The sequence below is a fragment of the Paramisgurnus dabryanus genome, chromosome 13 (assembly GCF_030506205.2).
Source record: "Paramisgurnus dabryanus chromosome 13, PD_genome_1.1, whole genome shotgun sequence".
NCBI classification, from domain to species: domain Eukaryota; kingdom Metazoa; phylum Chordata; class Actinopteri; order Cypriniformes; family Cobitidae; genus Paramisgurnus; species Paramisgurnus dabryanus.
The window spans coordinates 35,760,141-35,786,237 of NC_133349.1; the positions used below are offsets into that span (position 1 = coordinate 35,760,141).

Below are 26,097 nucleotides of genomic sequence, written 5' to 3' on the forward strand. Positions count from 1 at the left end.
CGTTAGAGATATAGCCAGCACCATGAGACCAATAACCCAAAATTATCAAGGTTAAATTTGTGTTCAACTGGCTTTGTGCAACATGCCACTGGACATTATGTCTTGTAGCGCTTACCCTATTTATTGTACAAAACATTTTAGGCATGTGTCTTTTGATCAAAAGGTTTTAATGATCATAATAAACATATTAGCAAATGATCAACTTCTTACCAGTATATATTTTTATATATCATTTATTTTGTTGGATGTCTTTTTTTTTAAACATCATTGTTTTTGATTATGAAATGATCCTCTTATATCAGAAAGGCAACAAAGGTTGAAACTGTTTCCAAAATAAATTTATTTACACTTGAATATAGTGTTATTCTTAAAAACTCATTTTCTATTACCAATATTAGGACTCTGATGAAAAGATTTAAAACCGATCATCCACCAGTTAGTATTTCATACATCTTTTACTCATATAATCTTCCTTATATATCTGTAATTTTCCAAAATCTATTCTTCAACTTTTAAAACACTTTATAGCAAGTTGGTAAAACATGCAAACAAATATTTTACATATACATCAAAAAAGGAAAGAAAAAGTCAAGTACTTTCAAAAAACAGAATAGTACACTAAATAAAAAACAAGCAAAGAAACACAGACAGGCCAACAAATGACAAAAACAAACAAACAAACAAACAAAAAACCTTTTGGCACTGGAAATTTATAAACTAAAAATGAATTTGCCGTACACCAAATAAACCTAAATACGTTTAGTTAATGATGCAATTTTATTTATCAGTGTTAAGAAAAAAATATGTATCTCTCTGAGCAATGTAATACAAAGGGTATGCACATCTATTGCATAATATCTTATTTGAAATCTTATTCAAAAATAAACACCACGATTTCGGGGCTGCAAAACTATGAATATGTAAAGTCCCAAGTCAATCTCCCAGTTGATGTGTATGTCAGTCAAAATACTGTAGGACCAGTTCACCAAAGTGGCCGTTCCTGGTATGATATCCAGTGCAAACTTCAAGGTACAGTAGCCCTAGCTTCTAGTGTCTTCATGCAAATGGCGGATGCAATGGAAGGTAGTAAGTCTCAGTGAGGATCTATAAACAACATAAAAAAGTACTATGAAGCAACAAAATAACGAAAATAAAGCCAACAAAACAGTGAATGAAGAAAACGAATGCATACGCTAAGAGACATACGTATATTCAGCATACAATATTACCTGAATGTCTAAGGATGTGAGCTGCTGATGGGCATCATTAATCTCGTGATCCAAGACCAAATCTGCAGCATCATCAAGTTGACATCTATTAATTGATGACCTCTGTCAAAAACATGATACAACAGGCTAAGTTATTTTATGGGTCAAGAATATGTTCCATTCAAATCACTACAAAATTGAATAAACTACTCTTAGATGTTTTAAAAGGCAAAATGTCAAAACAGTGTAAGATAAATAAGCATCAGTGCTGTCAATAGAAAAAGCTGCAATTTATTTGAATGTTGTTCCACTTACAAGTACTAAAATTCATCCAGATCTGTCCAGATGTTATATATGAGGAATGGATCAGACACCTGAGACTTCTTAAATCTTCACTGGATAACACACCACTGGAGGACTGACAGTGAATCTGGGCCTTGTCAGGTCAGGAGCAATGAGTTGTTTTGCAGATGACTTGGGAGATGTATTGGATTCAGTAAATGGCATGGACTTTTCTTACAGATACTCCACATGATAAAGATCTGTTCTCTTCTCCTTTAGTGTTTATGTTTAAATGTAGTGATTTTTCACATTCTGTGAAACCAGCAGCAACTTAAATAGAGTATAAAAGTTGGCTGACAGTCCACAGTTTGTCAAGTCTATACAAATATGTAAAACAAATAAAAATAAACATGTCTTTTCAAGATGGATGTATTTTCTGGTACATTAACCTGAAAGAACCGCCCCAACCCTTCTAAAATAATAATTTTAATTTTTAAGAACAGTATGCTTTAAGAAATATTACATACAATCCCATCAGTGTTGGATAAAAAAAATGATTGCCAAAATTTAGAATGTACTTAGCAGTGCTCCTGAAATCCAATGTTGTACTTAAGTATAAAAAAATACAAAATCACTTTCAAAAATGATCTATATGTACTGAAATAAATCTCAATTAGAAACTATGGTTAAAGCTAAGCAGTCAATTTAAAGTTAAGCATCCAAACTACATAAAAATAGGAACCTAACAGTCCCCAGATAAAGATACTGGTAGTTTTTGGAATGCATTATCAAACATGCAAGTCAAAGTAAAGGCATTCTCTTTATGTCAAATTAATGTGTTTGCAATTTGTAACTGTAGTGTGTCGAATCAAGGCTGATATTAGAGCCCCTTGTTTAAATGTTGCAGGACCCCATGTGACAGGTCCATTGTAGGGTCCATTTTAAAATCTGCGGTTGTAACTAGAGGAAGTGTATGAGGATGATGAAAAGTTCATGGTTAATCCAGATCCGGTGGCATCAAAGCTTCCTCTTCTTGAACCTGATCTAGAGCCTGTTCTGGACCCAGTTCGAGAGCCAGAGGCAGATGCAGCACCACTGACATTGTAAGGACTGTAGAGACCTTTACTGGATGTTGATGAAGCTTCTAGAAGCCTAAGGCCAGATCCCTCCTCAACCATGCTTCTGTCCATTGCATCTTTGTAGGAAATTTTTAGTTTGGTTTTAGGACACGTAATGTATTTGCTGTAAGAACTCACATCTCTTAGTTTTTGGGCTGTACGGCCATCAATGGAACCTGTCCTGATTGCCTCCTCTAGAGACATTCGTCCTGTGCCATCTGGTTGAATAAGGCCACCAGTGAGATACTGCACCTCGAGAAAACGCTGCCCTGCCTCATAATAAAGCCAACCTTTCTTTAGGGCCTGCGCTGCAGACATTTTGACCTTAGTTCGAGGATCCTCAAATCCGTTAAAAGCTTTCTGGGCTAGGCTGAGTCTATCAACCATTATCTTATCCACAAGCCCTTTCTCGGTTGCTTCGGCAACTGTAAATTTCTCTCCAGTAGATGGGTCAATTAAGCCACCAGTGCAGGCCTGTGCTTCTAACAGTCTCTGGCCAGTTATGGAATCCACTAAGTTCCTATGCATGGCTTCGGTGACTGAGACTTTTTCTAAGCTGTCTGTATCAAGGATTCCAGCAACAGGACCAGTCTCCTCAATTGGATCATTCCATATAGTTGTGGGAGTTTTGATTGAAGGTACAGGGCTCATTGGATAAGAGGAGGTGGACCCAAAGGAGGAGGATCGGGAGCGCAAACCGCCAATGTTTCCAGATAACATATCAGCAAACTCTGTGATTGATAGAGTGCCAGAGCGATATTGGTCAATTGCAGTATGATCAATAAGACCTTTTGCAATAGCATCCTCAATGTCATACTGTCGACCTGATCTTCTGTCAATCAATAAGGATTTCTCTACCCCATCTGATGACGTCATTGTGATTTCTTCCCATTCACACTCTTGTTCTGAAAGTTCAAGATATGTCTGATGGTCAATTAGCCCTTTGCGATAGGCTTCATACACTGACATCTCTTTGCCTGAATCAGGATCTACAATTACAACTCTACGTTTGCGAACTGAGGATTTGGAAGAAGTCTTTCCCTCACGTTTCTTTTCCTTCAGAAGCAGAAGCACAAGACCTGTATCTGGATCAACAATACACCTCTCCATTAGTTGCAGGTAAGTGAGGTTTTCCTCTGTGTTTGGGTCAAAGAAGCCCTTTGTGTCATCTGAAGGGTCACTGAGGATGTCATTCATCTCCTCATCGAAGAAACCTCGGTTGTAGGCCACTTCAACTGGCAAGCGGTGACTCTGCTCAGGATCAATTATTCCTCCAGTGGCAATCTGAGCCTCAAGAAGACGAATGCCGTGGTCTCTCAATATAAGGCCCTTTTTCATAGCTTGGAACAGTGAGATTGTTTTGCCTGTATAAGGATCTCTATAGCCAGTCACAGCCCTCTCAGCTGACAGGAGCTTGTCTTTGAACTCTGGACCCACAATTCCCATCTTAATGGCTTCATTTACAGTTAACTTAAGGTTCTTAATAGGGTCAATGATATAACCTGTTGCAGCTTGAGCTTCTAACAGTTCAAAAGCAGTACCTGGCCTGATCATATTCTTTTTCATGGCTTGGTAGACAGATAGACGGTCTTTAGTAGACTCAACAAACACACCAGCAATAGAGCTTGAACCTTCAAGATAATTCCGCAATTTACTGCTCAACTCCTCCACTGTTAATAATCCCTCATTAAGTTGAGTGACTGTTTCTTCAGTAATGACTTTTGATAGGAGCAACTCCTCTATTGTAATGTCTTTTCTGATTCCTTTGAACAACAACCTTTTGTCTGATAGTGACAATAGATACAGCCCAATTTTGTCAACCTTGCATCTTTTAATCAGCTGAGCATATGAGATCTTCTCATCAGTTAGTGGGTCAACATAGCCTTTAAACTCATCAGCTAACTTTTCAGTTGTCTCTTTGTTAATGTATCCACGTTGTGTGGCAATGTCTGTTGGCAGGTGAAAGTTTAATTCTGGGTCAATAATACCTCCTGTGGCTGCTTGAGCTTCGAGTAGCCTTAGGGCATAGTCCTCTGGGACAAGTCCCTTTTTCATTGCCTGGAAAAGGGAGATAACCTTTCCACTATATGGATCCTTATAGCCAGTGACTGCTCTCTCTGCAGACAGAAGTTTATCATGAATTTCTGGGCCAACCAAACCCTTGCGCACTGCTTCATCAACTGTAAGCATATCGTTCCTAATTGGATCAATGATGAATCCAGTGGATGCTTGGGCCTCTAAGAGACTGAGTGCAATGTCTGGCTTAATTAATCCTCTCTTCATAGCTTCATAAATGCTGATCTTGGTATTTAGGTCAATCACCACACCAGCAACACTGCCAGTTCCATACAAATACTTTTTAACACTCTGAATCTCCATAACATCATGCATAGTCGTTCTCTCTTTCTTCAACAAGTTGTAAGTCTCAAGGTCAATGATGCGGGCATTATAGAGATCTTCAATAGTGATTTGGCGTCGTCTGGTGCTGTAGGTCTGGATGCCTCCACCTCTTACAATTTCCGTCTGCTCCAGAATTTCAATTATAATGATTATCATCCGTTCTTTTGTTATATTGCCAGAACGATAATCCGCTAAAAGCTGATTTCTTTGCTCCTCAGGCAGCATATTTGAATTCATGACATCCCAAAGTGACATAGACCCCTGGCCTTCAATAGGTATATCAATCTGAGTAGTGGAAAGATCACTCTGAGTTTGTTCTTCACTGTAAAGGTATGTTTTCTCCACAACTGTTGGGGCTTGTGGTTTGGAGAGTTTCATCAGATTTAATCCTGTATCAGGGTCTGTCATACACTTGTCTTTCAGTACTTTATATGATATGTTTTCATCAGTTGCAGGATCAGAGAAATACCTGCTTTCGGTAATGCTGCTGGCAAGCTGTTTGCTGAAGTATCCCTTTTGGATTGCAACATCAACTGGAACACGATGACTGTTTACAGGATCAATAATTCCACCCGTTGACAACTGTGCCTCCAAGAGTGGCATGGCATGCTCTTTCAGGATAAGGTCTTTCTCCATGGCTTGGTGTAGGGAGATCTTATTGCCTGTGAATGGGTCTTTATATCCAGTGACAGCTTTCTCAGCAGAGAGAAGTTTCTCATGAAGCTCAGGACCAACAAGGCCTGCTTTAACAGCATCGTCAACAGTGAGAAACTCATTTCTTGAGGGATCCACAATAAAACCTGTGGCAGCTTGAGCTTCAAGCAAGGCAATACCTGTGTTCTGTCTGAGGAATGCCTTTCTCATTGCTTGGTAGATGCTAACTTTTTCCTTTGTAGGTTCAAGGTAAACCCCAGCAATGCTTTCAGAGCCTTGGAGATATTTGTTGACCGAATTGTTTTTACTGACCTCGTTTGGAGTTGTTTTTCCTTGTTCCAGCAAATCATATGTGGATTGGTCAATAATTTTGGAGTCAAACAATGACTTTGATGAAACCGGAGCCCTGAGCCCTTTAAAGCACTCTTTTTCTTGGGTCTTGTTCTCCTTCACATTGATAATTTCAATAAAAATCTTTGTAATCTTCTCAATTGTTATTTTCCCAGATCTGTATTGCCTCATTAGGTCAAGCCTCTGCTCCTCAGTAAGATAGTTAGAGTTGATGAGCTCCCATATGGTGACCCTTCTCCCTTTGAAAGGTCCACTCTGAACTTCAACAGTTGACTGAGTCATTGCATCTTTGGTCTGAGCCTCACTGTACTTCAGCTCCTCCTTGGCATTGATGGCTTGCTCAGACAAAGGCAAAAGTTGAAGGCCAGTCTTTTTGTCAGTAACACATCTTTTAAAAAGCTGCAGATAAGTCACATATTCCTGTGTGTTTGGATCAAAGTAACCTTTAACATCATCAGTTAGACTTGTCAAAGACTTGTGAGTTTCATCATCAAAACATCCCCTTATGCAGGCAATGTCTTGTGGAATACGGTGACTTTGAACTGGATCAATAATGCCTCCTGTTGCCAGCTGGGCATCAAGAAGTCGAATTCCCCGGTCTTTCATGATCAGATATTTCTTCATTGCTTCAAACAGAGAAATCGTTTTTCCAGTATATGGATCTTTGTAGCCTGTGACAGCTCTTTCTGCAGATAACAGTTTCTCATGAAGCTCTGGACCAACAACACCTGCTTTAACAGCTTCATCTACTGTAAGGTTTTGGTTTTTAATAGGATTTACAATATATCCTGTGGCAGCTTGTGCTTCTAAAAGATTAAGAGCGGGCTCAGGTCTCATCATGTCCATTTTCATTGCATCATAAAAGGACATTACTTGTTTGGTGGAATCAATAATCACTCCTGCAATGCAGTTGGTGCCCTTTAAGGCTTTGTGCACATTCTCCATCTCAGACACTTCCTTAACAGAGAGTTGTCCTCTTTGCAATTTGTTATAGAGGTCTTTGTCAATAATCTTGGATTCAAGTAGTTTTGTGGCAGGAACAGCTGCTCTCAGCCCATCAAAGGTAAGTTCATTCTTTTTCTCTTTTTCTTCTGCCACAGTTAGCACAATTTTGATTATTTTTTCAACTGTAATCTTTCCCGTTTTGTACTGACGGATGAGATCTTTTTTCTGGTCCTCTGTAAAGTACTCAGAGTTTATTATCTCCCAGATGGTCACAGTCTTTCCTTTAAACCTGCCAAACGGTATGGACACAGTTGTCTTGTCAAATACATCTTTTGTTTCCTCATCAGTGAATGCTCTGGCATTTAGAGCTGCCTCCTCTGAGATTGGCAGAAGAAGAAGTCCTGTTTCTGAATCTGTGACACATCTTTCCATTAGCTTTTGGTATGTGGTATTTTCTTGGGTATTTGGATCATAGAATGCCTTTAAATCATCTGAAGGGTTCTGTAGGATGTTATTGGTAGCTGCATCTAACTGACCCTGCTTATAGGCTATTTCAATTGGCACACGATGACTGTTGACTGGATCAATAATGCCACCTGATGCTATCTGAGCCTCTAGCAATCTAAAAGCATGTTCTTCCCCAATAAGACCTTTCTTCATGGCTTCAAAAAGGGAGATTTTTGCTTCTGTGTATGGATCCTTGTAGCCAGTTACAGCTCTCTCAGCTGACAACATTTTGTTATGAAGTTCAGGCCCAATGAGACCCTCTTTCACTGCTTCATTGACAGACAGTTTCTTGTTTCTAAGTGGGTCAATTATGTATCCAGATGCTGCCTGTGCCTCCAGCAGCACTAGGCCTGTGCCAGGAGCAATCTTCTTTTCCTTGATGGCTTGATATATAGACATCTTTTGATTTGGATGAACAAGTAGGCCACTAATGCAGTCCTTCCCTTTGAGAATTGTTTTAAGTTTGTCTGTCTTGCTGAGTTCTTGGACTGTGATTTCACCTTTCTGGAGCTTATCATAATCCATTTTGCTAATAAGTCCTATTTCAAAAAGTCTGCTTGCAGGCACCTTTTCACGAATGCCATCAAAAGATAGCGCAGGGAAACTGTCAACTTCCACACAAATACTTTGACCATTAGGTACTTTGGTTTCTGTCTCCTGAGAGACCTTCTGAACAACCTCGAGCTGCAGAAGTTTCTCACGCAGTTGCTGGTTTTCCTCAGCAAGCATCCTCTCTTGCTGAAGCTTTATCCTCTCGAGTTCCTGCATTTCTTTTTGCTTCCTAAGCATCTCTTGTTCAGCCTCTTTTTGTTTCTGCAAAGCGGCATCCATAGTGGCCTTCAGTTTAATTTTTTCATCCTCCATCTGTTTTCTTTGACGTTCCTGCTCGTCTTTTAAGGCTTTTGATTTTTTTACCTCCTCCTCAAATTGGTTCTCTAACTTCTTCTTTTCATCCTCAATTTGTTTTTCCTTTTTCAACAGCATCTCCTTCTCTGACATGAACGTCTGCTGTAGAATAGTTTTCTCCTGTTTAATTTGCTCTTGCTGAGCATTTGCCATCTATAAAAGAGAAAGAAATAATAAACAGTTAAAACAATGCTTAAATAAAGTTAATTGAGTAAACATCTATTTTAGTAGATATTTAGTTAGATATTATTGATTTAATAAGAGGCATGATTGAAAGTTAAACAAAAAAAACTAAAAAAAGAAACATATAAAGGAATAGTTGACAACATTAAGAAAATTCACTCATTATTTCCGCCTTTATGCCATCTTGGATTTCCTGACCAGATAATGAGATTTTAGCCTGGATTTCAGTTAAAAATAAAGAAAAATCAATTATTGGGAAAGTAGAAAAAACTGTGTTTCACAATGGTATGCTTATAATAATGATTCATGATTTGAGTGGCCGGGTCTGTTTTCACTGGAAACAAATTGAAAAAGTTATTTGTCTTTCCATGATTGCACCAGAAAGAAGAGGACCCGCTACTTCATTACATGTATGTGCTGCGGATGGGGATTGGGGATTAGTTTTTAGCTTGTTTATACAACAGATGCTTAGAGTTTAAACTTTTCATATATATGATAACGGTTGATCTGTAAAGTTTTTAACTATGATTATCTGGGCCTTATAATGTCATGTAAATATGCAAATGTATTATGTTCTTACATCTGGGTAATAATCTGTTATTAAAACAATAAATAATAATATTTTTTTGAACAGTTAAGGCATCTATGTTAAAACATTTATTTTGAAACATTAACATTTCATTTAGTCAGAACAATACAGTACCAATCCCATTTCTACCCCTTAACCCTACACTTTCCCCTACCCCTCCGTTTAGTGCGTTCACATGAAGGGCTAGGGATGTCTCAATTCTCTTTTAGTTAGAAGGATATGGGAAGGGCCAGATAGCCCTTCAAACTAAGAATTTTTCGGACCTCATTTCAAACAAAGGGGTGAGAAATTGGCTGCTCATGCGAGTATTATTAAAGTTTTAAAGTATTATTTTTTGCATTAATAAAGTTTTTTAATGACAAATAATCATTTGTTTTATGTTACATTAAATCTTGTATTCATATTTATGGTCATGTAATTTAAATAAACGTTTGCAAAAAATTTCTAGTTTGTTAACATACCGCGTTAAATGTCATAAAGTAGCTGTAAGTGGACTGACCATTTGATGCACTGGAAGTTTTCCCCAGTGTGCCACCTCCGGAACGTGATCGCGTCCGGTTCCCCCATTTGAACTAATTTCAGAGGCAGCACAGCAGGGGAAACTCTCGGTATTTTAAATTGCCAGTCCACTATGGTGATTGCGAACAGACTGGGAAAACAAAACGTGAATAGACGGAGAGGGAGACCACTCAGAAACACCAACAGAGGGGTGTGTGGTGTGATGCTTTTGGCAAAAAAATCCAGGGCCACTTTTAGGGTTTAACCCACTTTGACGTAGGATGTATGATGACGTATGGCGGAGTAGTACTGGTGTCCTGTTTCTTAGGGGAATATTTTAACCCTTTCCAGTCTGTTTTTATGGGCAAGGGAAAGGGGTGAGTGGTAGGCATAGGGTTATAAAATAAAATTGAGATTTGGCCCAAATGCGGCAGATATACTTCTTGTTCAGATGTCTTTTTTTCGGATATAAGAATTTTCAGGTGTACTTCTTACTATCATGTTGATTTATAATGGCAGATATTCTCCAATGAAGTGATTACAGACATCATATTCATCCGCCCAGAGGAGCGGGACAAAGCACAATGCATGTACAGAAAATGACTCTGCAAAAACCTGCAGTGTTATAGTTCAAACAGAGATGGTGATAGAGAGGCCAAAACTACAAACTGATATATAACTCTGACTGTGTTCAGCTGAAAAAAGGAAATCATGTATAGCTGAGATGGCATGATAGCAAGTAAATTATGAGCATATTTTCATTATGGGGGTAAACTATTCCTTTAAATGAATATATATTTCAGATCATCTTTAAGCGACAAGTATGATTTGATAATTATTGTTAGTTTTCAGGAGAGGGTTAAAATGACATAATCAACAAATTTGAGACATCTTTCACACAATACCTCTTTTGACCTTTTCTGTAACTCCTCAGCATCTTTTTTCAATTTTGCTCTCTCATTCTCAAGATCAGCAATGGCTTTGCGTAAATCATCTGCTTCTCTGTCACTGCTCAACCTCTGTACTTCCAATATTTCGACAACTGTCATTTTCTCTCTGGTTTTCTCTTCTGTCTCATGAAGCCGGGCACTAATCTCATTTGCCTGCTTCTTGAATTTCCTGGCTTCATCCTCAGCTCTGGACTGGGCATCACTGAGTTGGGACACCTGAAGTTTAAGTTTCTCTGCCTCAGCCAAAATCTCCAACTGTCTCTTGCGCTCAGCCTCTAAGGATTTTTGGAAGCCCTCAGTTTCTTCTTCAAGTCGTTGCTGCATCCGTTGTTTGTCTTCAAGCAGCTTTTGAGCTTGCTCTTGAGCAAGATCTTTTTGTCTCTGTAGCATTTCTGCCTCTGCTCTAAGCTTAGAAGCCTCCTGAATAGCCTGCATCTTTTCTTTTAGCATCTTTTCAGCAAGTGCTCTTTGTTCAGCAAGATCAGTTTCTGCAATATGTCTCATTCGAGCAGCTTCCTGAGACTCAATGCTGAGCCTGGCAGCTTCTTCAGCAAGCTTTTTCATGTTTTCAGCCTCTTCAGCCAAGAATTTTTGAGTATTATCTTTGTCTTTCTGAATGAGACGTTGGTTCTCTTCTTCAATTCTGAGCTTGAGTTTAATGAGCTCCTCCATTTGAATTTTGACTTTGAACAGTTCGTCCTCTACCTGTGCCTTCTGTTTAACAGCATCACTGACCTCGTCCTTAAGGCGATGAAGCTCATCGTCTAGGAGAGTCTTCTGTTTATCTGTCTCATCCAACCTGACTTTCACTTTAGCCAGTTCTTGTTCTACCTGAGATTTCTGCTTGAGTGTCTGCTCCGCAATTTTCTTGTGCCTAGCCATCTCTTCATCAGCCAGCTGTTTTTGCCTCAGTGCTGCTGCCTCAGCCTGGGCTCTTTTTTCTGCCTCTAGCTCGGCCTCTTTTCTGAGCCTCTCGGTTTCCTCCTGAGCATTGGCTTGATGCGCTGCCTCAACCTCTGCAGCCTGCCGCTGAAGCTCTGCATCTTCTGCTTTTTGACGGAGTAAAGCAGCCTCTCTCTCTGCCTTTTCTTTGGCCTTTTCGGCTTCTTGGGCAAGCTTCTTGGCTTTCTCATACTCCTCCTTGAGCTTTTTCTGCACAAGACTATCTTCTTTCTGTTGATAAAGTACACTTTGGACTTGCTGCTCAGCTGAAATTGCTTTCTCAGCAGCCTCTTTAGCAGCAAATATTTGCCTCTCAGCCTCTTTATCAGCGTCTTCTTTCTGCTTTCGGGCCTCTTCTGCTTTCTTTTTAAGACGCTCCACTTCTTCTTGAGCAGCCTGACGTTGTCGAGCTGCTTCTTGTTCTGCAGCAGTAATTTTCTTTAGTTTTTCTTCTGCCTCCCTTCTCCTGTTCTCTTCCACAAGGGCAAGCTTGCGGAGCTTCTCAGCTTCTTCCTCAGCTCGAAGTTTGCTTACTTGTGTTTCCTCTGCGATATTCTTTAGCTTATTCAGCTCCAGCTCCAAATCAAGCTTTCCAGATGAAGCCTTCTCAAAGTTAAGTTTCAAGATACGAATCTCCTCTTCAACTATTCTTTTTTGTTTAAGAGTTTCATCCACAATTGTTTTCTGTCTGTCTAATTCAGCTTCAGAAGACTTTTTGAGCTGGTCTATCTTCTGCTCAATGTCTTGCTTGTGCTGGCCTGCCTGATCTTCAAGAGCCTTTCTCTGATAAGCCTCTTCTTCTGCATTCCTCCGAAGGCGTTCGTTCTCTGCCTCTTTTTCCTTAAGTGCTATCTCTGCTTCAGTTTTTAAGCGAGTGGCCTCATTAATAGTAGCAAGTTTCTCTTTGAGAATTCTCTCTGCTTCGGCTCTCTGTCTGTTGGCTTCTTCCTCAGCCACCTGCCTCTGCCTCTTTGCCTCTTCAGCAATGGCACGGAGCTTGGATGCTTCATCTGCAAGATCTCTCAGTTTGGCAGCTTCTGCTTCCAAGAGTTGTTTACTCTTTTCCGTAGTTGACATGCTCTCCTTTTCAGCCTTCGCTTTCAACTCCAAAAGAATCTCCATTTCACTTTTAGTTTTGGAAAGCTCATCCACAAGCTGCTTTCGTTGTTGCTCTGCAGCAACAACCTCATTCTTGAGACGGTACAATTCATCATCAAGCAGGGTTCTCTGCTTCTCTGCATGTTCAAAATCAGCCCTCAAGCGGATCAGTTCGTGTTCTGCTGAAAGCTTTTGTTGTGCTGTGCTCTCTGCCAGCTTCCTCTGCCGCTCTAGCTCTTGTTCAGCCATCTCTTTCTGTTTCAAGGCAGACTCCTCAGCTTTGCCCCGTTTCTTGGCTTCACGCTCAGCGTCTTCTTTCTGTTTTTCAGCATCTTCTTGTGCCAGAGACTTTTTGTGGGCCTCTTCTTCTGCTTGGAGCCTAAGGCGAAGGGCTTCATTGGCCTTTTGCCTCCATTTTTCAAGTTCTTTCTCAGCTTCCTCCCTTGCCTTGTCTGCCTCTTCCTGTTGCTTTCTGAGACGTTCTGCCTCCTCTTGCAGTTGAACAACAGTCCCGTGCTTCTCTCGGAGTGACTCCTCAAGTTTTGATGTCTTCTCAACAAAGGACATGCGTTTGCTATCCAGCTCAGCGGCAGCAGTTTTCTGAGCTGCTTCTTGAGCAATTTTCATTTGCCTGTCTTTTTCAATCTCTGCCTGCTTCATGTTTCTCATCGCCTCCTCTGCTTGCATCTTAAGCTTCTCAAGTTCATCCAGGGCTTTCTGCTTCTGCCTAGCAGCCTCCTTCTCCGCATCAAGCTTCTGTTTTAATTCTTCCTCCGCCAGGCGCTTCTTTTGGGTCTCTTCAGTAACTTGCTTGCGAAGTTTTTCAGCCTCCTCCTGAGCTGCTTTACGAAGTCTCTCTGCCTCTGCAGCCTTCTCTCTAAGCTGTTTCAGCTCATCTTCTGCTGTGGACTTCTGTTTTACTGTGGTTTCCAACTGAAGTCTTATAATGCGGATTTCTTCCTCTATTTTGGTCCGGCTTGACAGAGCGTCTTCCACTTGCTGACTTTTTGATTTGATTTGCTGTTCAGAGAGGTTTTTGAGCTCATGAAGTTCCTGTTGAATGTTGTGCTTTTGCCTTTCGGCATCCACTGCAACAATTTCTCGTCTGCTAACCTCTTGTTGCATCATGAGCTTGAGCTCATTTGCCTCTTGCTCCGCTTTGGCAATGGCCTTGGCATGAGCCTCAGCTAGCTGCTTCTGTTTTTCTAACTCTGCCTGCATCTCAGCCATTTTTTTTCTCTCTTCCTCTTTAAGTTTCTCAGCAGCTTTCTGTATTAGTGGAATCAAATGGTAAAGAAAAGTATGATTAGGGTAAAGCAAGAAGGTTGTTAAAGGGATGGTTCGGCCAAAAATGATATTAAACCCATGATTTACTCACACCCCAAAGCCGTCGGAGATGTATATGTCCATTATTTTTCAGACGAACACATTTTCAGTTATTTAAAAAAATGTTATAGATCTTTCCGGTAATCAAATGTTAAGTTACGGGGTCCAAGTTCAAAAAAATGTCCAACCATCCTTCACAAACTGCTCTACGATGATAAACAAAGGCCTTCTGAGGGTAATCCCCACAGTGTTGTTGTAGAAATATCTATATTTAAAACTTTATAAACGAAAATAACTAGCTTCCGATAACGCCGCCATCTTAGTCGTGTCCGCATTCAAGATTAGAGCATACGCAGTTTACGGAGAGGTCTCTGCTTCTGCTCTGTGCCCCCGCCCTCCGAATTTGTCATACGTCACTAAGAAAAGTGCGTACACTACACTGATATTCTCTCCTGAATACAGAGGAGTCTAAGATGGTGGCGCTATCGGAAGCTAGATATTTTAGTTTATAAAGTTTTAAATATGGATATTTCTACAACAACACCACATGGATTACCCTCAAAAGGCCTTTGTTTATCATCGTGGAGCCGTTTGGATTCTTTGGGGAAGGATAAATAAAAAAAATTTGGACTTGAAGGACATGGACCCCGTTACTTTACATTTGATTAACTGAAAGATCTAAAACATTTTCTAAAATAACTGAAAATGTGTTCGTCTGAAAAATAATGGACATATTCATCTCGGACAGCTTTGAGGGTGAGTAAATCATGGGTTTAATATCATTTTTGGCCGAACTATCCCTTTAAGTGTTAAGGTTATGGTTAAGCTCAAAGAAAAACAGGTTTGGATGCACACATGAAATGTGATGTTAAAGTAAATTAATAGTCAAAACTGAAGCAAATAATTAGATAAAATAAGCAGTTATGTGGGTTATGACCTTATGATATAATTAATGCATGGGGATACAAGACATTCCTTCAAAACACTCCACTCCACAGTCTAATTACATGCATGGAAGCAGTTCCTGAATAGTAGCTTCCAGTAAATAGTTTGCTGCATTTCGGTTGGATAAAGCAACATATGGTGCTCTGATAGGAAGATATAAATATTGTTAAAGCCTAAAAGCTTAAATCTTTAAATTCAGTCTGATGAAAGTCTAGCAAAGTCTAGTTAAAAACACTGCTTTGCAAGGATATTCCAGGATGAGAAGAGAGAAACTAAATAGTGAGTCTATGGAAAGGAAGCAGTAGCTCTTATAAACAATGATTCAGTCAGACTGGGCTCTAGAGACCCAGGTCCACAGTTAAAGAGATGCAGCAAAGGTGGGGAAAATGTAGGAGTCTGATTCTCAGCCATAATGAATTTGCATTTTAAATATAGCTTAATATTGATTTTTTGTGAACATGATGTTATCCTAATCTTACCTAATCGTATATGGGGAAATAATCTAATTTTTTTTATAATGGTAGTACTTTTATATAATATTAAAATTGAAAAATGTTCTTTAATATGGAGGCATTTTAGGTTTAGCAGTCAAAAAAGTAAATAAATTAAATCTGTGTTCATGAGCTATGAGAATCAGAAAACTACTGAACAATAGAAAAGTAAAGTACACACAAAAAGTACAGTACAATAACATTTAGGAAGAAATAGCAAAACATAAGCATGTTGAAAAGAAAACAAATATACATGAAAAGGGATACTCGGAATTTCTAGAGCATAGTGAAAAGTTTTACCTCATTAGAGCCCAAAAAAGATCAAGCAATCATCAAGACAAAGCACTGGCAAGCAGTTAAGAGAAGCACAGAATTCAAGGGTTAGGGTTTGAAAGACAGTGAGAGAAAGGTAGGTACTGTATATACTGTAAGAAAAAGTGGGCTTTCTCCAACATCAGACTTTGCCTGATGTACATTTATAATATGTTCTTCTGCCCTGTTTAATTATTTTAAAATACTTTATAATGCGATGTGTTTTCCTATAAAGGACGCATTCCAATAATTTATCTGCATAATATATATTAATATGCATGTTAACATATTAAAAACGGTACAATTTTCAATTGTAAAAAAGTCATTTTAGATTTAGAAAATAATTTTGGTAAATTTTAATTTATATTTTAAATATCAATTAGCAGCCAATACAGGACACAAACTCCTTCAACCAGCTTTTTCTACTTTGCTTGAAACTATTTCTTTCAAAACGATATAAAAAGGTCTAGTCACCCATACATTAAGTATATGTAAGTTAATGTTTCTCTGATGGGTTGGGTTGGTTGATGTTAGTGTGTTGGGTTAGTCTTAATAAGATTAGTGTCCCCTGATAATGTCACGCACCTCATCATCTTCTAGGCGACGCTGCGAGTCCGTGATGAACTTGATGTATTGACTGGTCAACGTCATTAGTTCACTATAGCGAGTCCTTAGAGTTACATACTAAAATAAAAAAAGACAAACATTTTAATTGAAAGATGACATATGTCGGTACAGTGTGAGGTAGGATTTACTAGTTTACATAAAAGTACTTAAAAAAATAAATAAAAATGACATGACCCTTACGAAAATGAACCATGTTGTTTTTGTGGTAAAAGTATGGCAACCATGTTTTTGTGCATCGATTACTATTAGCAAAACCATGGTTTTACTGGTTAACTTTCATAAGGGGACAGATGAATAGATCAAAAACATATATAAATGATAATTAACTGTTAACCAACCTCTTGAATGATGTTATCTGAGGCTGATTCCATCTTGGTTTTCTTCACAGGAGACAGCATGGGTTCAACTTGAGCTTTATAGGCAACCAACTGTAGTTCATAATCCTGGTAAAAAAAAGAAATAAAGACTTAAGTTTCAGTACTCCATGTAGAAAGTAGAAACACTAAAAAAAAAACACAACATACAGCATCTCTGTTTTGCTCTTCTTACCTTAATGGTGTCAATGTAAGCTTTGGCATATTTCTGACACTCGTCCACCTTCTCTTTGTTTTTCTCGATCTCTTCTAGAAGTTTCTGTGGATAAAGTCACGTTACAATTATTCTTCTGCTTAAAATATCCGAAACATTTCATCTCTCGAAGATGCTTTGCCTGCCAGGCTGTCAACTAAACAAAGTATATTTTGCTTCCAGTCATTTCGTACCTTCTCATGTGCCAGTTGTTCTTTCAGTGTTTTGCTGTCAAAGATAGGCACCGCTTGGATCTTCTCCTGTCGCTGTTTGGCGTCTGCGATCCAACGGATAAGCCAGTCATAGCTCTCCCTGTAGTAACCCTGCTGACGACCCAACAGTTCCAGCTCACGCTGACGCAGGTCGATCTGAGCAAAGATGGCACGCCAGCGTTCCTGCAGGCTGCCCTGGAGCTGCCTGTAGTGGTCTAACTCAGTATCTCGTTCGGTGTGAACCTGAACCATACGAAGACTGACCGCTTTGGCTTTGGACAGCTCGCCCTCCATACCATCAAGCACTGGCTGCTGAGCTTCTGCATCCATGCGCATTTTCTGTTAGAAACAAGTAAAAGAAAAAGTTAACTCACTATTTCTGAAATGAATCGCATAAATATCAACTTATTTACATACGTTATCAATTGTATGTAATCAGTATTTCTGGATTTACAATCCAAATTTTATAATAGTCCAACAGGGATGATGTATTTTTGTAGGCCAACCTAGAAGTTAGCGGGACACTGGTTCCCTCTTCAAAAAGCCCTTTTATTTTTCCCATAGACTTTTGGATTATACCAAAAAAATAAGCTCTGTGTTTAACAAATGTTTATGACACACGTTTTGTCCAACAAAATCATCTTCATAGAGTAACACAACTTTTAGGCATTTTGAAGTCTTAATGTGTTTACTAGACATGAAAAGCTACCATTAGTCCACAAGCAAACCACATCATGGTCTCTTGACATCAACGTCATCACCATCAAGCTTCCGACAGCTCTTTCATACTTTATTAAACACATAAAACATGTTCCAGGATAAGGGAATACTCCGTGGATGAATCTTTGTTGGGTATTGTGCCCATGTCGCATTGTTATGATATCTTCATGCGTGGTGACGTTTAAAGTTTATGTCCCATGTAGCAACATTTTAGCATCTTTGTGGGGGTAGAATAAAACAAGAAAATATCTCCCATTCAAAACCGGCGGGACGATGGAACCGAAAGTGCTAAACTCGCTTCCGGGTTTTACCTAAAATAAATTTTCCTGCGGCACTTTAAAGACATCAGTGGCGACCTCACGCGGTGTCAAAAATATTTTGCAGCACTATTTGAAATATATTACTACACATTTGTTCTGTAAAAATCATGCTTTGTCTAGTTGCATTTGCTTTTTATGTAATTTGGGTCATTTTACCAAAAACTACTAGTAAATGATTTTTAATGCTGAATCTATCTTCTTACATGAAATAATGATTTAAAGTTTAGTTTAAGCACGGTAGAGCATTGTGTTAGAAGTGCAAAGGCTTATGGGTTTGATTTCTGCAAAACACACATAATAAAAGTAAACCTTGAATGCACTGTAAGTTGCTTTGGTTAAAATGTACAGTAAGAGTACTGTAAATGTAAGGTTTACACAGTTGTACAGGTTACCTTGAGCTCAGTACAGTAGGTATCCACTTCCTGGATGTTTGTAGGGACAGTGTGAACATCACGCAGGCGATTCTCATATTTCTTCACAACATCTTCGGCCCCTTGTGTGTTCTGGATCACAAGCTCAATTGTCTTAAGCCTACAGAGGAGGGAATTATCTTGATCTTATCTTATGCTTAAATTGTTGAAGAGAATGACAAAGCAACATATTTGATATTTGCATAGTAAACAGCAGATGCTACAGTCACAAATTCAGCATGAGATCAATATTCTTACTTCTCCAGGTACACCGAGGACAGGCTGTAGGTTTGGTCCATCTTCTGCAGGGTAATGTCCAGCTCTGAACGCAACACTGGAGTACTGGACTGCTCTGGAGATATCAGGACCTCCTCAGCTTTCTTAGCCACATTATTTAGGTTCTTCTTAATACCCTCCAGCTCCACATGTACTTTCTGTTCAGGTCAGAAACAGACAATCTTGGGTGTTTGGATAAAACAAGAAAATAGAGTAGGTTGAGAGAGTGAGTTTTAGTCATACCGTCTGTTCAGCAGTCTTCTGGATGCAGTCTCTGAGTGGATCTTTATCCAGAGGCTTTCGGATACGAGCTACGGTGCGAGAATCGCAATCTTCAATCTGCATCCGCAGGCTTCTGATCTGGTTGATGTAGGTCTTACACACGGACTCATCCTGTTCACCTGTGAGATAAAGAGGCTTAGTAATGTTTCTTAAACCATTCAAAATAAAAATATTAGCAATTGGTTTTCATCTGTGCATGGCAGCAACATTCCTGTAATTCAGTTTGGTCACACACATTTCATCATCGTGTTACCAGGTGAATCTCATAAAACCATGTAAGGGGTCACAACTAATCATGTCTTTCTTTTCATTTTGGACAGAAGTATGAGATGAAAATTAAACTTAAATAGGTTTTTGTGAGATTCAACATAGTATAAAAAGACATCTAACAAACACAAATATGTATTGATAAGATATGTTTTTCTGCTTCTACATAATAGACTCTCAGATACAAAGGTACACAAAGGTACCAAAGTTGTCACTGGGGCAATACATTTTCAAAAAGTACAATTTTGTACCTAAAAGGTACACAGTGGTACCTCAAAGGTTTATATCTGTAACCAAATGGTACATATTAAGACCTATTTAAAAGGTACGTCACAGTGACAAAAAGGTACAACCTTTGTACCTTTATTTTTGAGAATGCACTATACTCTGGTACAAGAAATGAGAATAAAACCATAATAACATACACTACATACACATCAATAAAATAAAGAAAAACATGCACACTCTGTAAAGATGCATAGTTAGCTGAAGCGCAGGAAACATCGACAACAGCAGACTATATAAACTGACAATTTTTTTTTTCAGTTTTAAGCTCATACGTGGCAATCAGACTTTACTGTCTGAAGGAGCTCCACTGTTAATAACTCACCATGAGATCTGATACCAGCTCCTGAAACGTGAATTTAAAAGTCACCCAAAATCCATATGAAAAACTAGCCTTTAAACTACTATATCAGTACTGAACATTGGGATATGTCATGTCGTAGTGCGTTTCAGGGCTAAAGTCTGTACCTTTCTCCAGGGTGCGAAGCAGGTGGTCAAAATGTTGTGCAGAGTCCTTGTAGTCCCTTTCGATTTGCATTTGCTCGTTTGAATCAAATATATTTGAGTCTTTGCTTTCCTTTAGGAAGTCCTGATAGTGAAGCTGAAGGTTCCTCAAGATTAACTGATACTCGTCCTGCTTCATCGTCTTGAACTGAAACATAATTGTGTTAAATGCAATTCAAGAGTGCTTCTGATAAACAAATAAGCCCTCATGTTTGCATTTTTCTTACAATCAAAAAAAAGCTCCTGGACAACCAATGGGTGGCCATGAATTTTTCATTTTAGGTCAATTAAACTATTACTTTTTTATAAATGTAAAATTACCAGGTTGTACAATGTAATGATAGTGAAGGAACTTGCAAAAAACAAGTTCTCTCTGAATTTATTTACAACTACATCATCATTTATTGATTATATCACAAATCTATATACAGTATACAGCAAAATGAATGAAATAAAGAGAACAAACCATTGTGATGTTCCAGGAGCGAATGAGCTGAATGTCTTTGATCAGGTATTGCCAGGACAGTAGAGTTCTCATGTCAACGTGTAGTTTTTGCCACATAATCAGTATCTGCTGGTGACTAGTCTCCAAACTGCCACAAATATGAACACAAGTGTTAATAACTACAGTAGCAGTCACTGTGTTTTATACCATATTGCCAAAAATGTACTTTAAAGTGTGTGCACCTAACTAAAGCAAATGCTGTTCCAAACATTATGAACTTACAGAACTTATACATTATTTAATTATCTATGGTAGCATTGCATGTAGTATCATTCATGAATTTTACAATCCCAGAATACATTGCAAGTGAGATACTGTAGACCAGAGGTCCCCAACCACCGGGTCGCGACCCAGTACTGGGTCGTGGACAAGTTGCCACCGGGTCGCAAGAACGTCCCGAAAAAATGTGTATAATAGCCACGTAATAGCTTAATCGGGTATTTTGTACTGTAAGAGCCGACTCAAATAACATCAATCATTTCCACTTTTGAACAGAGCAGCGCTCTCTCTCTTTTTCTCCGCCTCTCTCTCTCTCTACCAGCGCATCAGCAATCACATTGCTGTCATTAGAGTTTGAGCATACAGTACTTCTAAAACACAATCGATCAAAGAATTGCCGAGGTATGACTTTATGAATCATTTGCAAATGTACGTCGCAATGATGTACATATGCGGAGACGTTCAAATGTGTTACAGCGCAAATGACTGAAAAGTAATTATTTTATTCTTCTTTAAAACAACTTCAGAATTATCCATCGATCGTAGCACCATGATCAAAATAAACTATTAGGCTAATAATATTTTAACGGCTACACTTTTAACGTAGGTTTGAAAGGAACCTAAACTTGTCAATCATCATTAATCATGGTAAACGTGAGTCTCCGTGCAGCCGCAATTCTTCTGGCATCTCTCCTCCTTCACTGCATTTTTCTTCTCTACTGTTACTTGGAATTGGGTCTCGAGCACCACCAAGATTCAAGCTGCCTTCGAGAACAGCAAACCAAGTTCGTTTAGGTTCCATTAATTATTAAGACTAAATAGGCAGGCAAACTAGTAAAAACAATGAAAGTAAAAAACAATCTGCCAAAATATGGTTTTACACGTCTAAAGAAAATATACTATAGCCTAAATAAAGCAATTATTAATTTTCCTAATGCATGGTTGTTATCTTTACTTCCGTTTAAAACGTACATTTCGAAAAGGAGGATTTTCAGCACGTTTGAACAGCAACCCCAACCCCCCCCCCCCCAATCTCACCTCCCGGTCCGCGAAATTTTTTTAAAGCTGAAACCGGTCCGTGGTGAAAAAAAGGTTGGGGACCCCTGCTGTAGACGATGTAATGATAATGTCGTTAATAGAGTCATTGCCAATGTTGAGCAATATTGAGGAAGGCTGTAAGACAGCTCACAAGGTTTTGAAGTGAACCAAAGCTCTTATCTGTGTTTAAAGTCACATGAAATTGAAATAAAAAACTTTTATTGATAGAAATGGGAGTAGCATCAACTAAGCTAAGCTGAAGGTCCCTTAAGATTAAGTGATACTCGTCCTGCTTCATCGTCTTGAACTAAAAACATAATTGTATTAAATGCAATTCAAGAGTGACTCTCCTCAAAACGATCTCTCTTTACTTCCGGTCACAAGCTATGGCACGATGGTGGGGCCCGGGAAATGAGCGTAACAATTAGCAAAATGACCCAAATTCCAACGATCCATTTAGTTCTCGATGGACGAATTTAAGTCTCGATAGCATTTTGTGTCATTTTACAAGCCATTTCCACACTTTTGTTTCATTGTGACTTTAAAGCACTGTAGCAAATGTCTTTAGAGTGAAATTGCTATCATTTACCGGGACACGCTCTCCACAGCCTCCTTATTGACGGGTGGCACCAAGAAGCAAACAGATGGTACGATGGCCTCATCACCCGAACGGTTCAGAACCTTCCACTTGGAGGGCTGTGAGTTATTGATGAGAGCGCACTCGTCCCCCTTGTGTATCGTGATCTAGACAAAAAGAATATCAGTATGAAGCACAGGATGGCTGTGTTATGAATAATAACAGTGAGCGTGACAATATTTACCTCCATCTGTTTGAAGTCACACACTGACTGGATGGGAAGTTTGCCTTTGAATGGGGTCGTGGGGTCTCGTGGCTTAAGCTGGACGATGGATTTGGCTCTCTTGTTGAGGTTAGCGATGTTGTTCTTGAATTCGTTCAGCTGTTCTCTTTCCTCCTGTGATAAACAATCTGGTTAGTTTAAAGCTACCCATCACTGTATAATTTGATGGCGTTCCTGTGTAAAACAAAGAAAGTTATTTTTGCTGTACAATAGATCCAGCTCAAGCATGCAGTGTCACTCACGACAGCATCCTGGAGTAAGTCCTCCAGACGAGTGGCAGTTGTGATGCGGTCACACAGGTACTTCTTCTTCATGGTCTCTTGCATCTTCTTCATCTTCTCCTCTGACTCTTTCACATCAGCAAAGAACTGAAACAGTGCAAGAAAAGAAATGAACACAAGTTATATTTGATGAGAGATGAATAGTTGTAGTTGGTTACATCGCTGCAGAGGGAGGCTGCTGCTGTACCTGAAAGTATGCAGTGTTCTCTCTGAGATGAGTTTCAATACAACAGCACAGCTGAAGGATCCAGCTCCACTGGGTCTGCAGAGCTGCTGTGAAAGCCTGAGGAACAACAACACAACAAAAATGTAACCTACGTCATGTCAATGAAATCTAAGTGTAATGAGTTTAGTTCACACTGTACCTCAATTGTCTTCTTGCCTGGATGGCCATCCCTTATAAATCTCTCTCCCGTGGCCTGGATGTCACTGATTTTCTTCTCTCTAAGCTCCAGTTCTCGCATGAGGCCCTGAAATTGGATATACAGTATCATGAAGAACATTACAAACTCTTTAAAACTGTAAAATATTTGGCATTGGCAAAAGACTTTCAAGAAAGGAATTGAACTTAGATCGCCAGGAGCACACTGGCGCTATATGTCAGTGCACTAACCACTGGGCTATTGGTGCACATGGCTATTCAATTTATTATCCGTTTAAACATTCTGACCAGCCCAGAATAGCAATATTGCCTCAACCAATGGTGCAAATTCGGGCTGGGGCAATCTTTCTCTATCACTAGTGGCAAATAGGGAAACCTTCCGAAACTACAAAATGCTTCATGTCTCATAAGAATGAACAACAGGAATAATGCTACACTTACTGAGTAGTTCTCTTTCTTTGCAGTCATGTTAGTGTTGCGGTCACTCCAGTCGTAATTGACCTCTTCTTCCTCTTTGTCATTAAGCCACATCAGTTCCTTTGTGGCAGCACTGACAAAGGTGTACAGCTGATCCAGATTCCTCAAACGGAACTTGGAGGAGTTCTGGAGGGAGATGAAATATCAGCTGACCCTGTACAGTGCCACAAACTCTATGATTGTTCAATGTTAAAGACACAATAACTCACCAGCAGCTTGTTGTACTGCAGATCTAGTTTGCCCAGATATTCTCTGTATGTGTCTTTACTAGCAGGCGACAGCTGGTTCTGTAAGATAGACAGACGTAGATGCATCACAAAATGTCTTCAAGTAAATCTTTGGCCAAGAGGATGCATGCCATAATAAATGAGCATGGTTGTTTATACCTCATCTGTTCGTGCACGCTCAATCTTAGCCCTGAAGTCCTCAACAGTTTGGTGAAGACCACGATGGCTGCCCAGCTGAGACTCCACAGAAGGCAGATCAATGCCCCATTCAGCAGTTTCAATCCTGCGCTGGTTCTCCTCGACCCAGGCCAACAGGTCCTGTGCGTAGCGTAGGGTGACCTCATCCACCTCAGGTCGCACACGTTGCGTCTTGAACCTTAGATTGTAATCACTACGCATGTTCACCAAGCGCTCGTGCAAACGGTAGACCCTGAAAAAAGAAAATCAGGAGTCGTTCTGTTGGCTTTGATGAAACATAATACCTTTGGTTCTAGTAATCATTACAGATTCTGACAAATCTGATAACTTGCATAACGGATGCACTCCTAAATCAGATGGGATTTTACCTGCGATACACCTGCTCCGCCTGCAGGTGGCGCCCATCTTTGAGAAGCTGAACGTCATTGAAGAGGAGGCGGATCATTCCGTCGGCTTTGTCCAGATCCCTCTCCATCTCGGCTGTGCGCTTAGCTGGTTTTCCTGCGTTAAGGAGCCGGATATCCTGCAACAAAAATGTATGTTTGTTACGCATTATGCAATGCCAGTCACCCCTAGGAAAACCAACTTTATACAGTAACTTTAGTTGATCTAGAGTAATATTAACTGTATATATGAGTTTGTGAGAATTATGCAGTCTTACTGTCTGCATTAGAGACTCCATCTGGTTAAGTTGTTCCTCACACACGCCTGACTCCATCTGCACTTTAGTAACAATCTGTTGAAGACGTTCTAACCTGAAAGACAGACCCACACCAAAACATTAAAACATCATTAAACATCCTATCGATGTTGAGTGAGAGTTAATAAAAAGCTGATTATAAATAAATCTGTAGAATTTATACTAGTGGTCTCAATTTTTCCCCTACATTTTTCCTACAATGAACTAAAACTGATATTGCTTCTTTGTTAATAAATGTATCGTTATGTAAATGTAATAGAAATATAAACAAAAAAAATACTCATTATAGCATTTACCTTTCTCTAAAATAACATTACATAAGCAAGGTGCGAAAGGTTACAAAAATGTGTAAAAAAAATACCACAATCAAATATTTAGCAAGACACTCACAGTTTTCCAGGACGAAGCAAATACTCTAAACTACATGGGCTTGTTACAAAAGCCATTTCTTAGAGTCCAACAGCAGTTATAAAAAAAAAATTGAATATATAACCATTTCGTCCAGTAAAATTCCTGTCACACAACCCCAACATTGGACAGACCAAACCACAGCCAGGAAAAAGTTGTTGTGCAGCTATTCCACAGCCCAATCCATGGGAATTGTGTCATGCATTAGTCCTATCCAGAATGAAGTAACATTGTCACATGATAAGGGATGTGCCCTGTCCTTACCAATACACCCTCCTCATCTACATTCACTGTTTCCTCTAAAACATATTCCACCATTCCCTTATACCTTTATGTCGAAATCTATGATATAGCTTGAGTTTGCGGATACTGGGGAAGCTGCAGAAATGTGTCAGAACAGTGAAATAGTTTTCGGAAAAGGTTTCCAGATGTAACTTTGAAAGTTATTTTTTTTTTATTTCAGTTATACAGATTTAAAAGTGCAAATATTATTGCAGCCCTTCTGTACTACTTCTATGGCCATTGAGTCCCACATTATCTTATATGTGCCACCCTCTCTCCTACAGATTTTGTTCCCATGCCTTTCCATTCAGATAAAGATTGCCTGTTTGTTCCAGATTTGTTATT

The 26,097-nt window shown here is 39.3% G+C and overlaps 1 protein-coding gene across 6 annotated transcripts in view; it reads right to left on the reverse strand.

Annotated features, from left to right (window-relative positions):
* Positions 1–322: 322 nt before the first annotated feature.
* The window catches only part of plecb (plectin b), a 144,510-nt gene continuing 118,735 nt past the window's right edge, over positions 323–26,097 (reverse strand). For 5 of the 6 annotated variants that reach the window (XM_073811694.1, XM_073811692.1, XM_073811691.1 and 2 more), the window contains 23 exons: positions 25,024–25,117; positions 24,731–24,885; positions 24,324–24,594; positions 24,147–24,224; positions 23,902–24,063; positions 23,444–23,548; positions 23,266–23,361; positions 23,040–23,165; positions 22,759–22,911; positions 22,527–22,681; positions 20,642–20,768; positions 20,140–20,323; positions 19,081–19,238; positions 18,820–18,995; positions 18,544–18,682; positions 17,094–17,450; positions 16,882–16,965; positions 16,671–16,775; positions 16,291–16,389; positions 10,547–13,900; positions 1,524–8,524; positions 1,230–1,331; positions 323–1,104 (listed from right to left, as the gene is read on the reverse strand). In XM_073811694.1, the coding sequence (XP_073667795.1) occupies positions 2,432–8,524; positions 10,547–13,900; positions 16,291–16,389; positions 16,671–16,775; positions 16,882–16,965; positions 17,094–17,450; positions 18,544–18,682; positions 18,820–18,995; positions 19,081–19,238; positions 20,140–20,323; positions 20,642–20,768; positions 22,527–22,681; positions 22,759–22,911; positions 23,040–23,165; positions 23,266–23,361; positions 23,444–23,548; positions 23,902–24,063; positions 24,147–24,224; positions 24,324–24,594; positions 24,731–24,885; positions 25,024–25,117 (12,271 nt within the window). In that variant the 3' untranslated portion in view covers positions 323–1,104; positions 1,230–1,331; positions 1,524–2,431. The remainder of the gene's footprint in view (positions 1,105–1,229; positions 1,332–1,523; positions 8,525–10,546; positions 13,901–16,290; positions 16,390–16,670; positions 16,776–16,881; positions 16,966–17,093; positions 17,451–18,543; positions 18,683–18,819; positions 18,996–19,080; positions 19,239–20,139; positions 20,324–20,641; positions 20,769–22,526; positions 22,682–22,758; positions 22,912–23,039; positions 23,166–23,265; positions 23,362–23,443; positions 23,549–23,901; positions 24,064–24,146; positions 24,225–24,323; positions 24,595–24,730; positions 24,886–25,023; positions 25,118–26,097) is intronic. The other variant, XM_073811693.1, reaches the window with a different exon arrangement.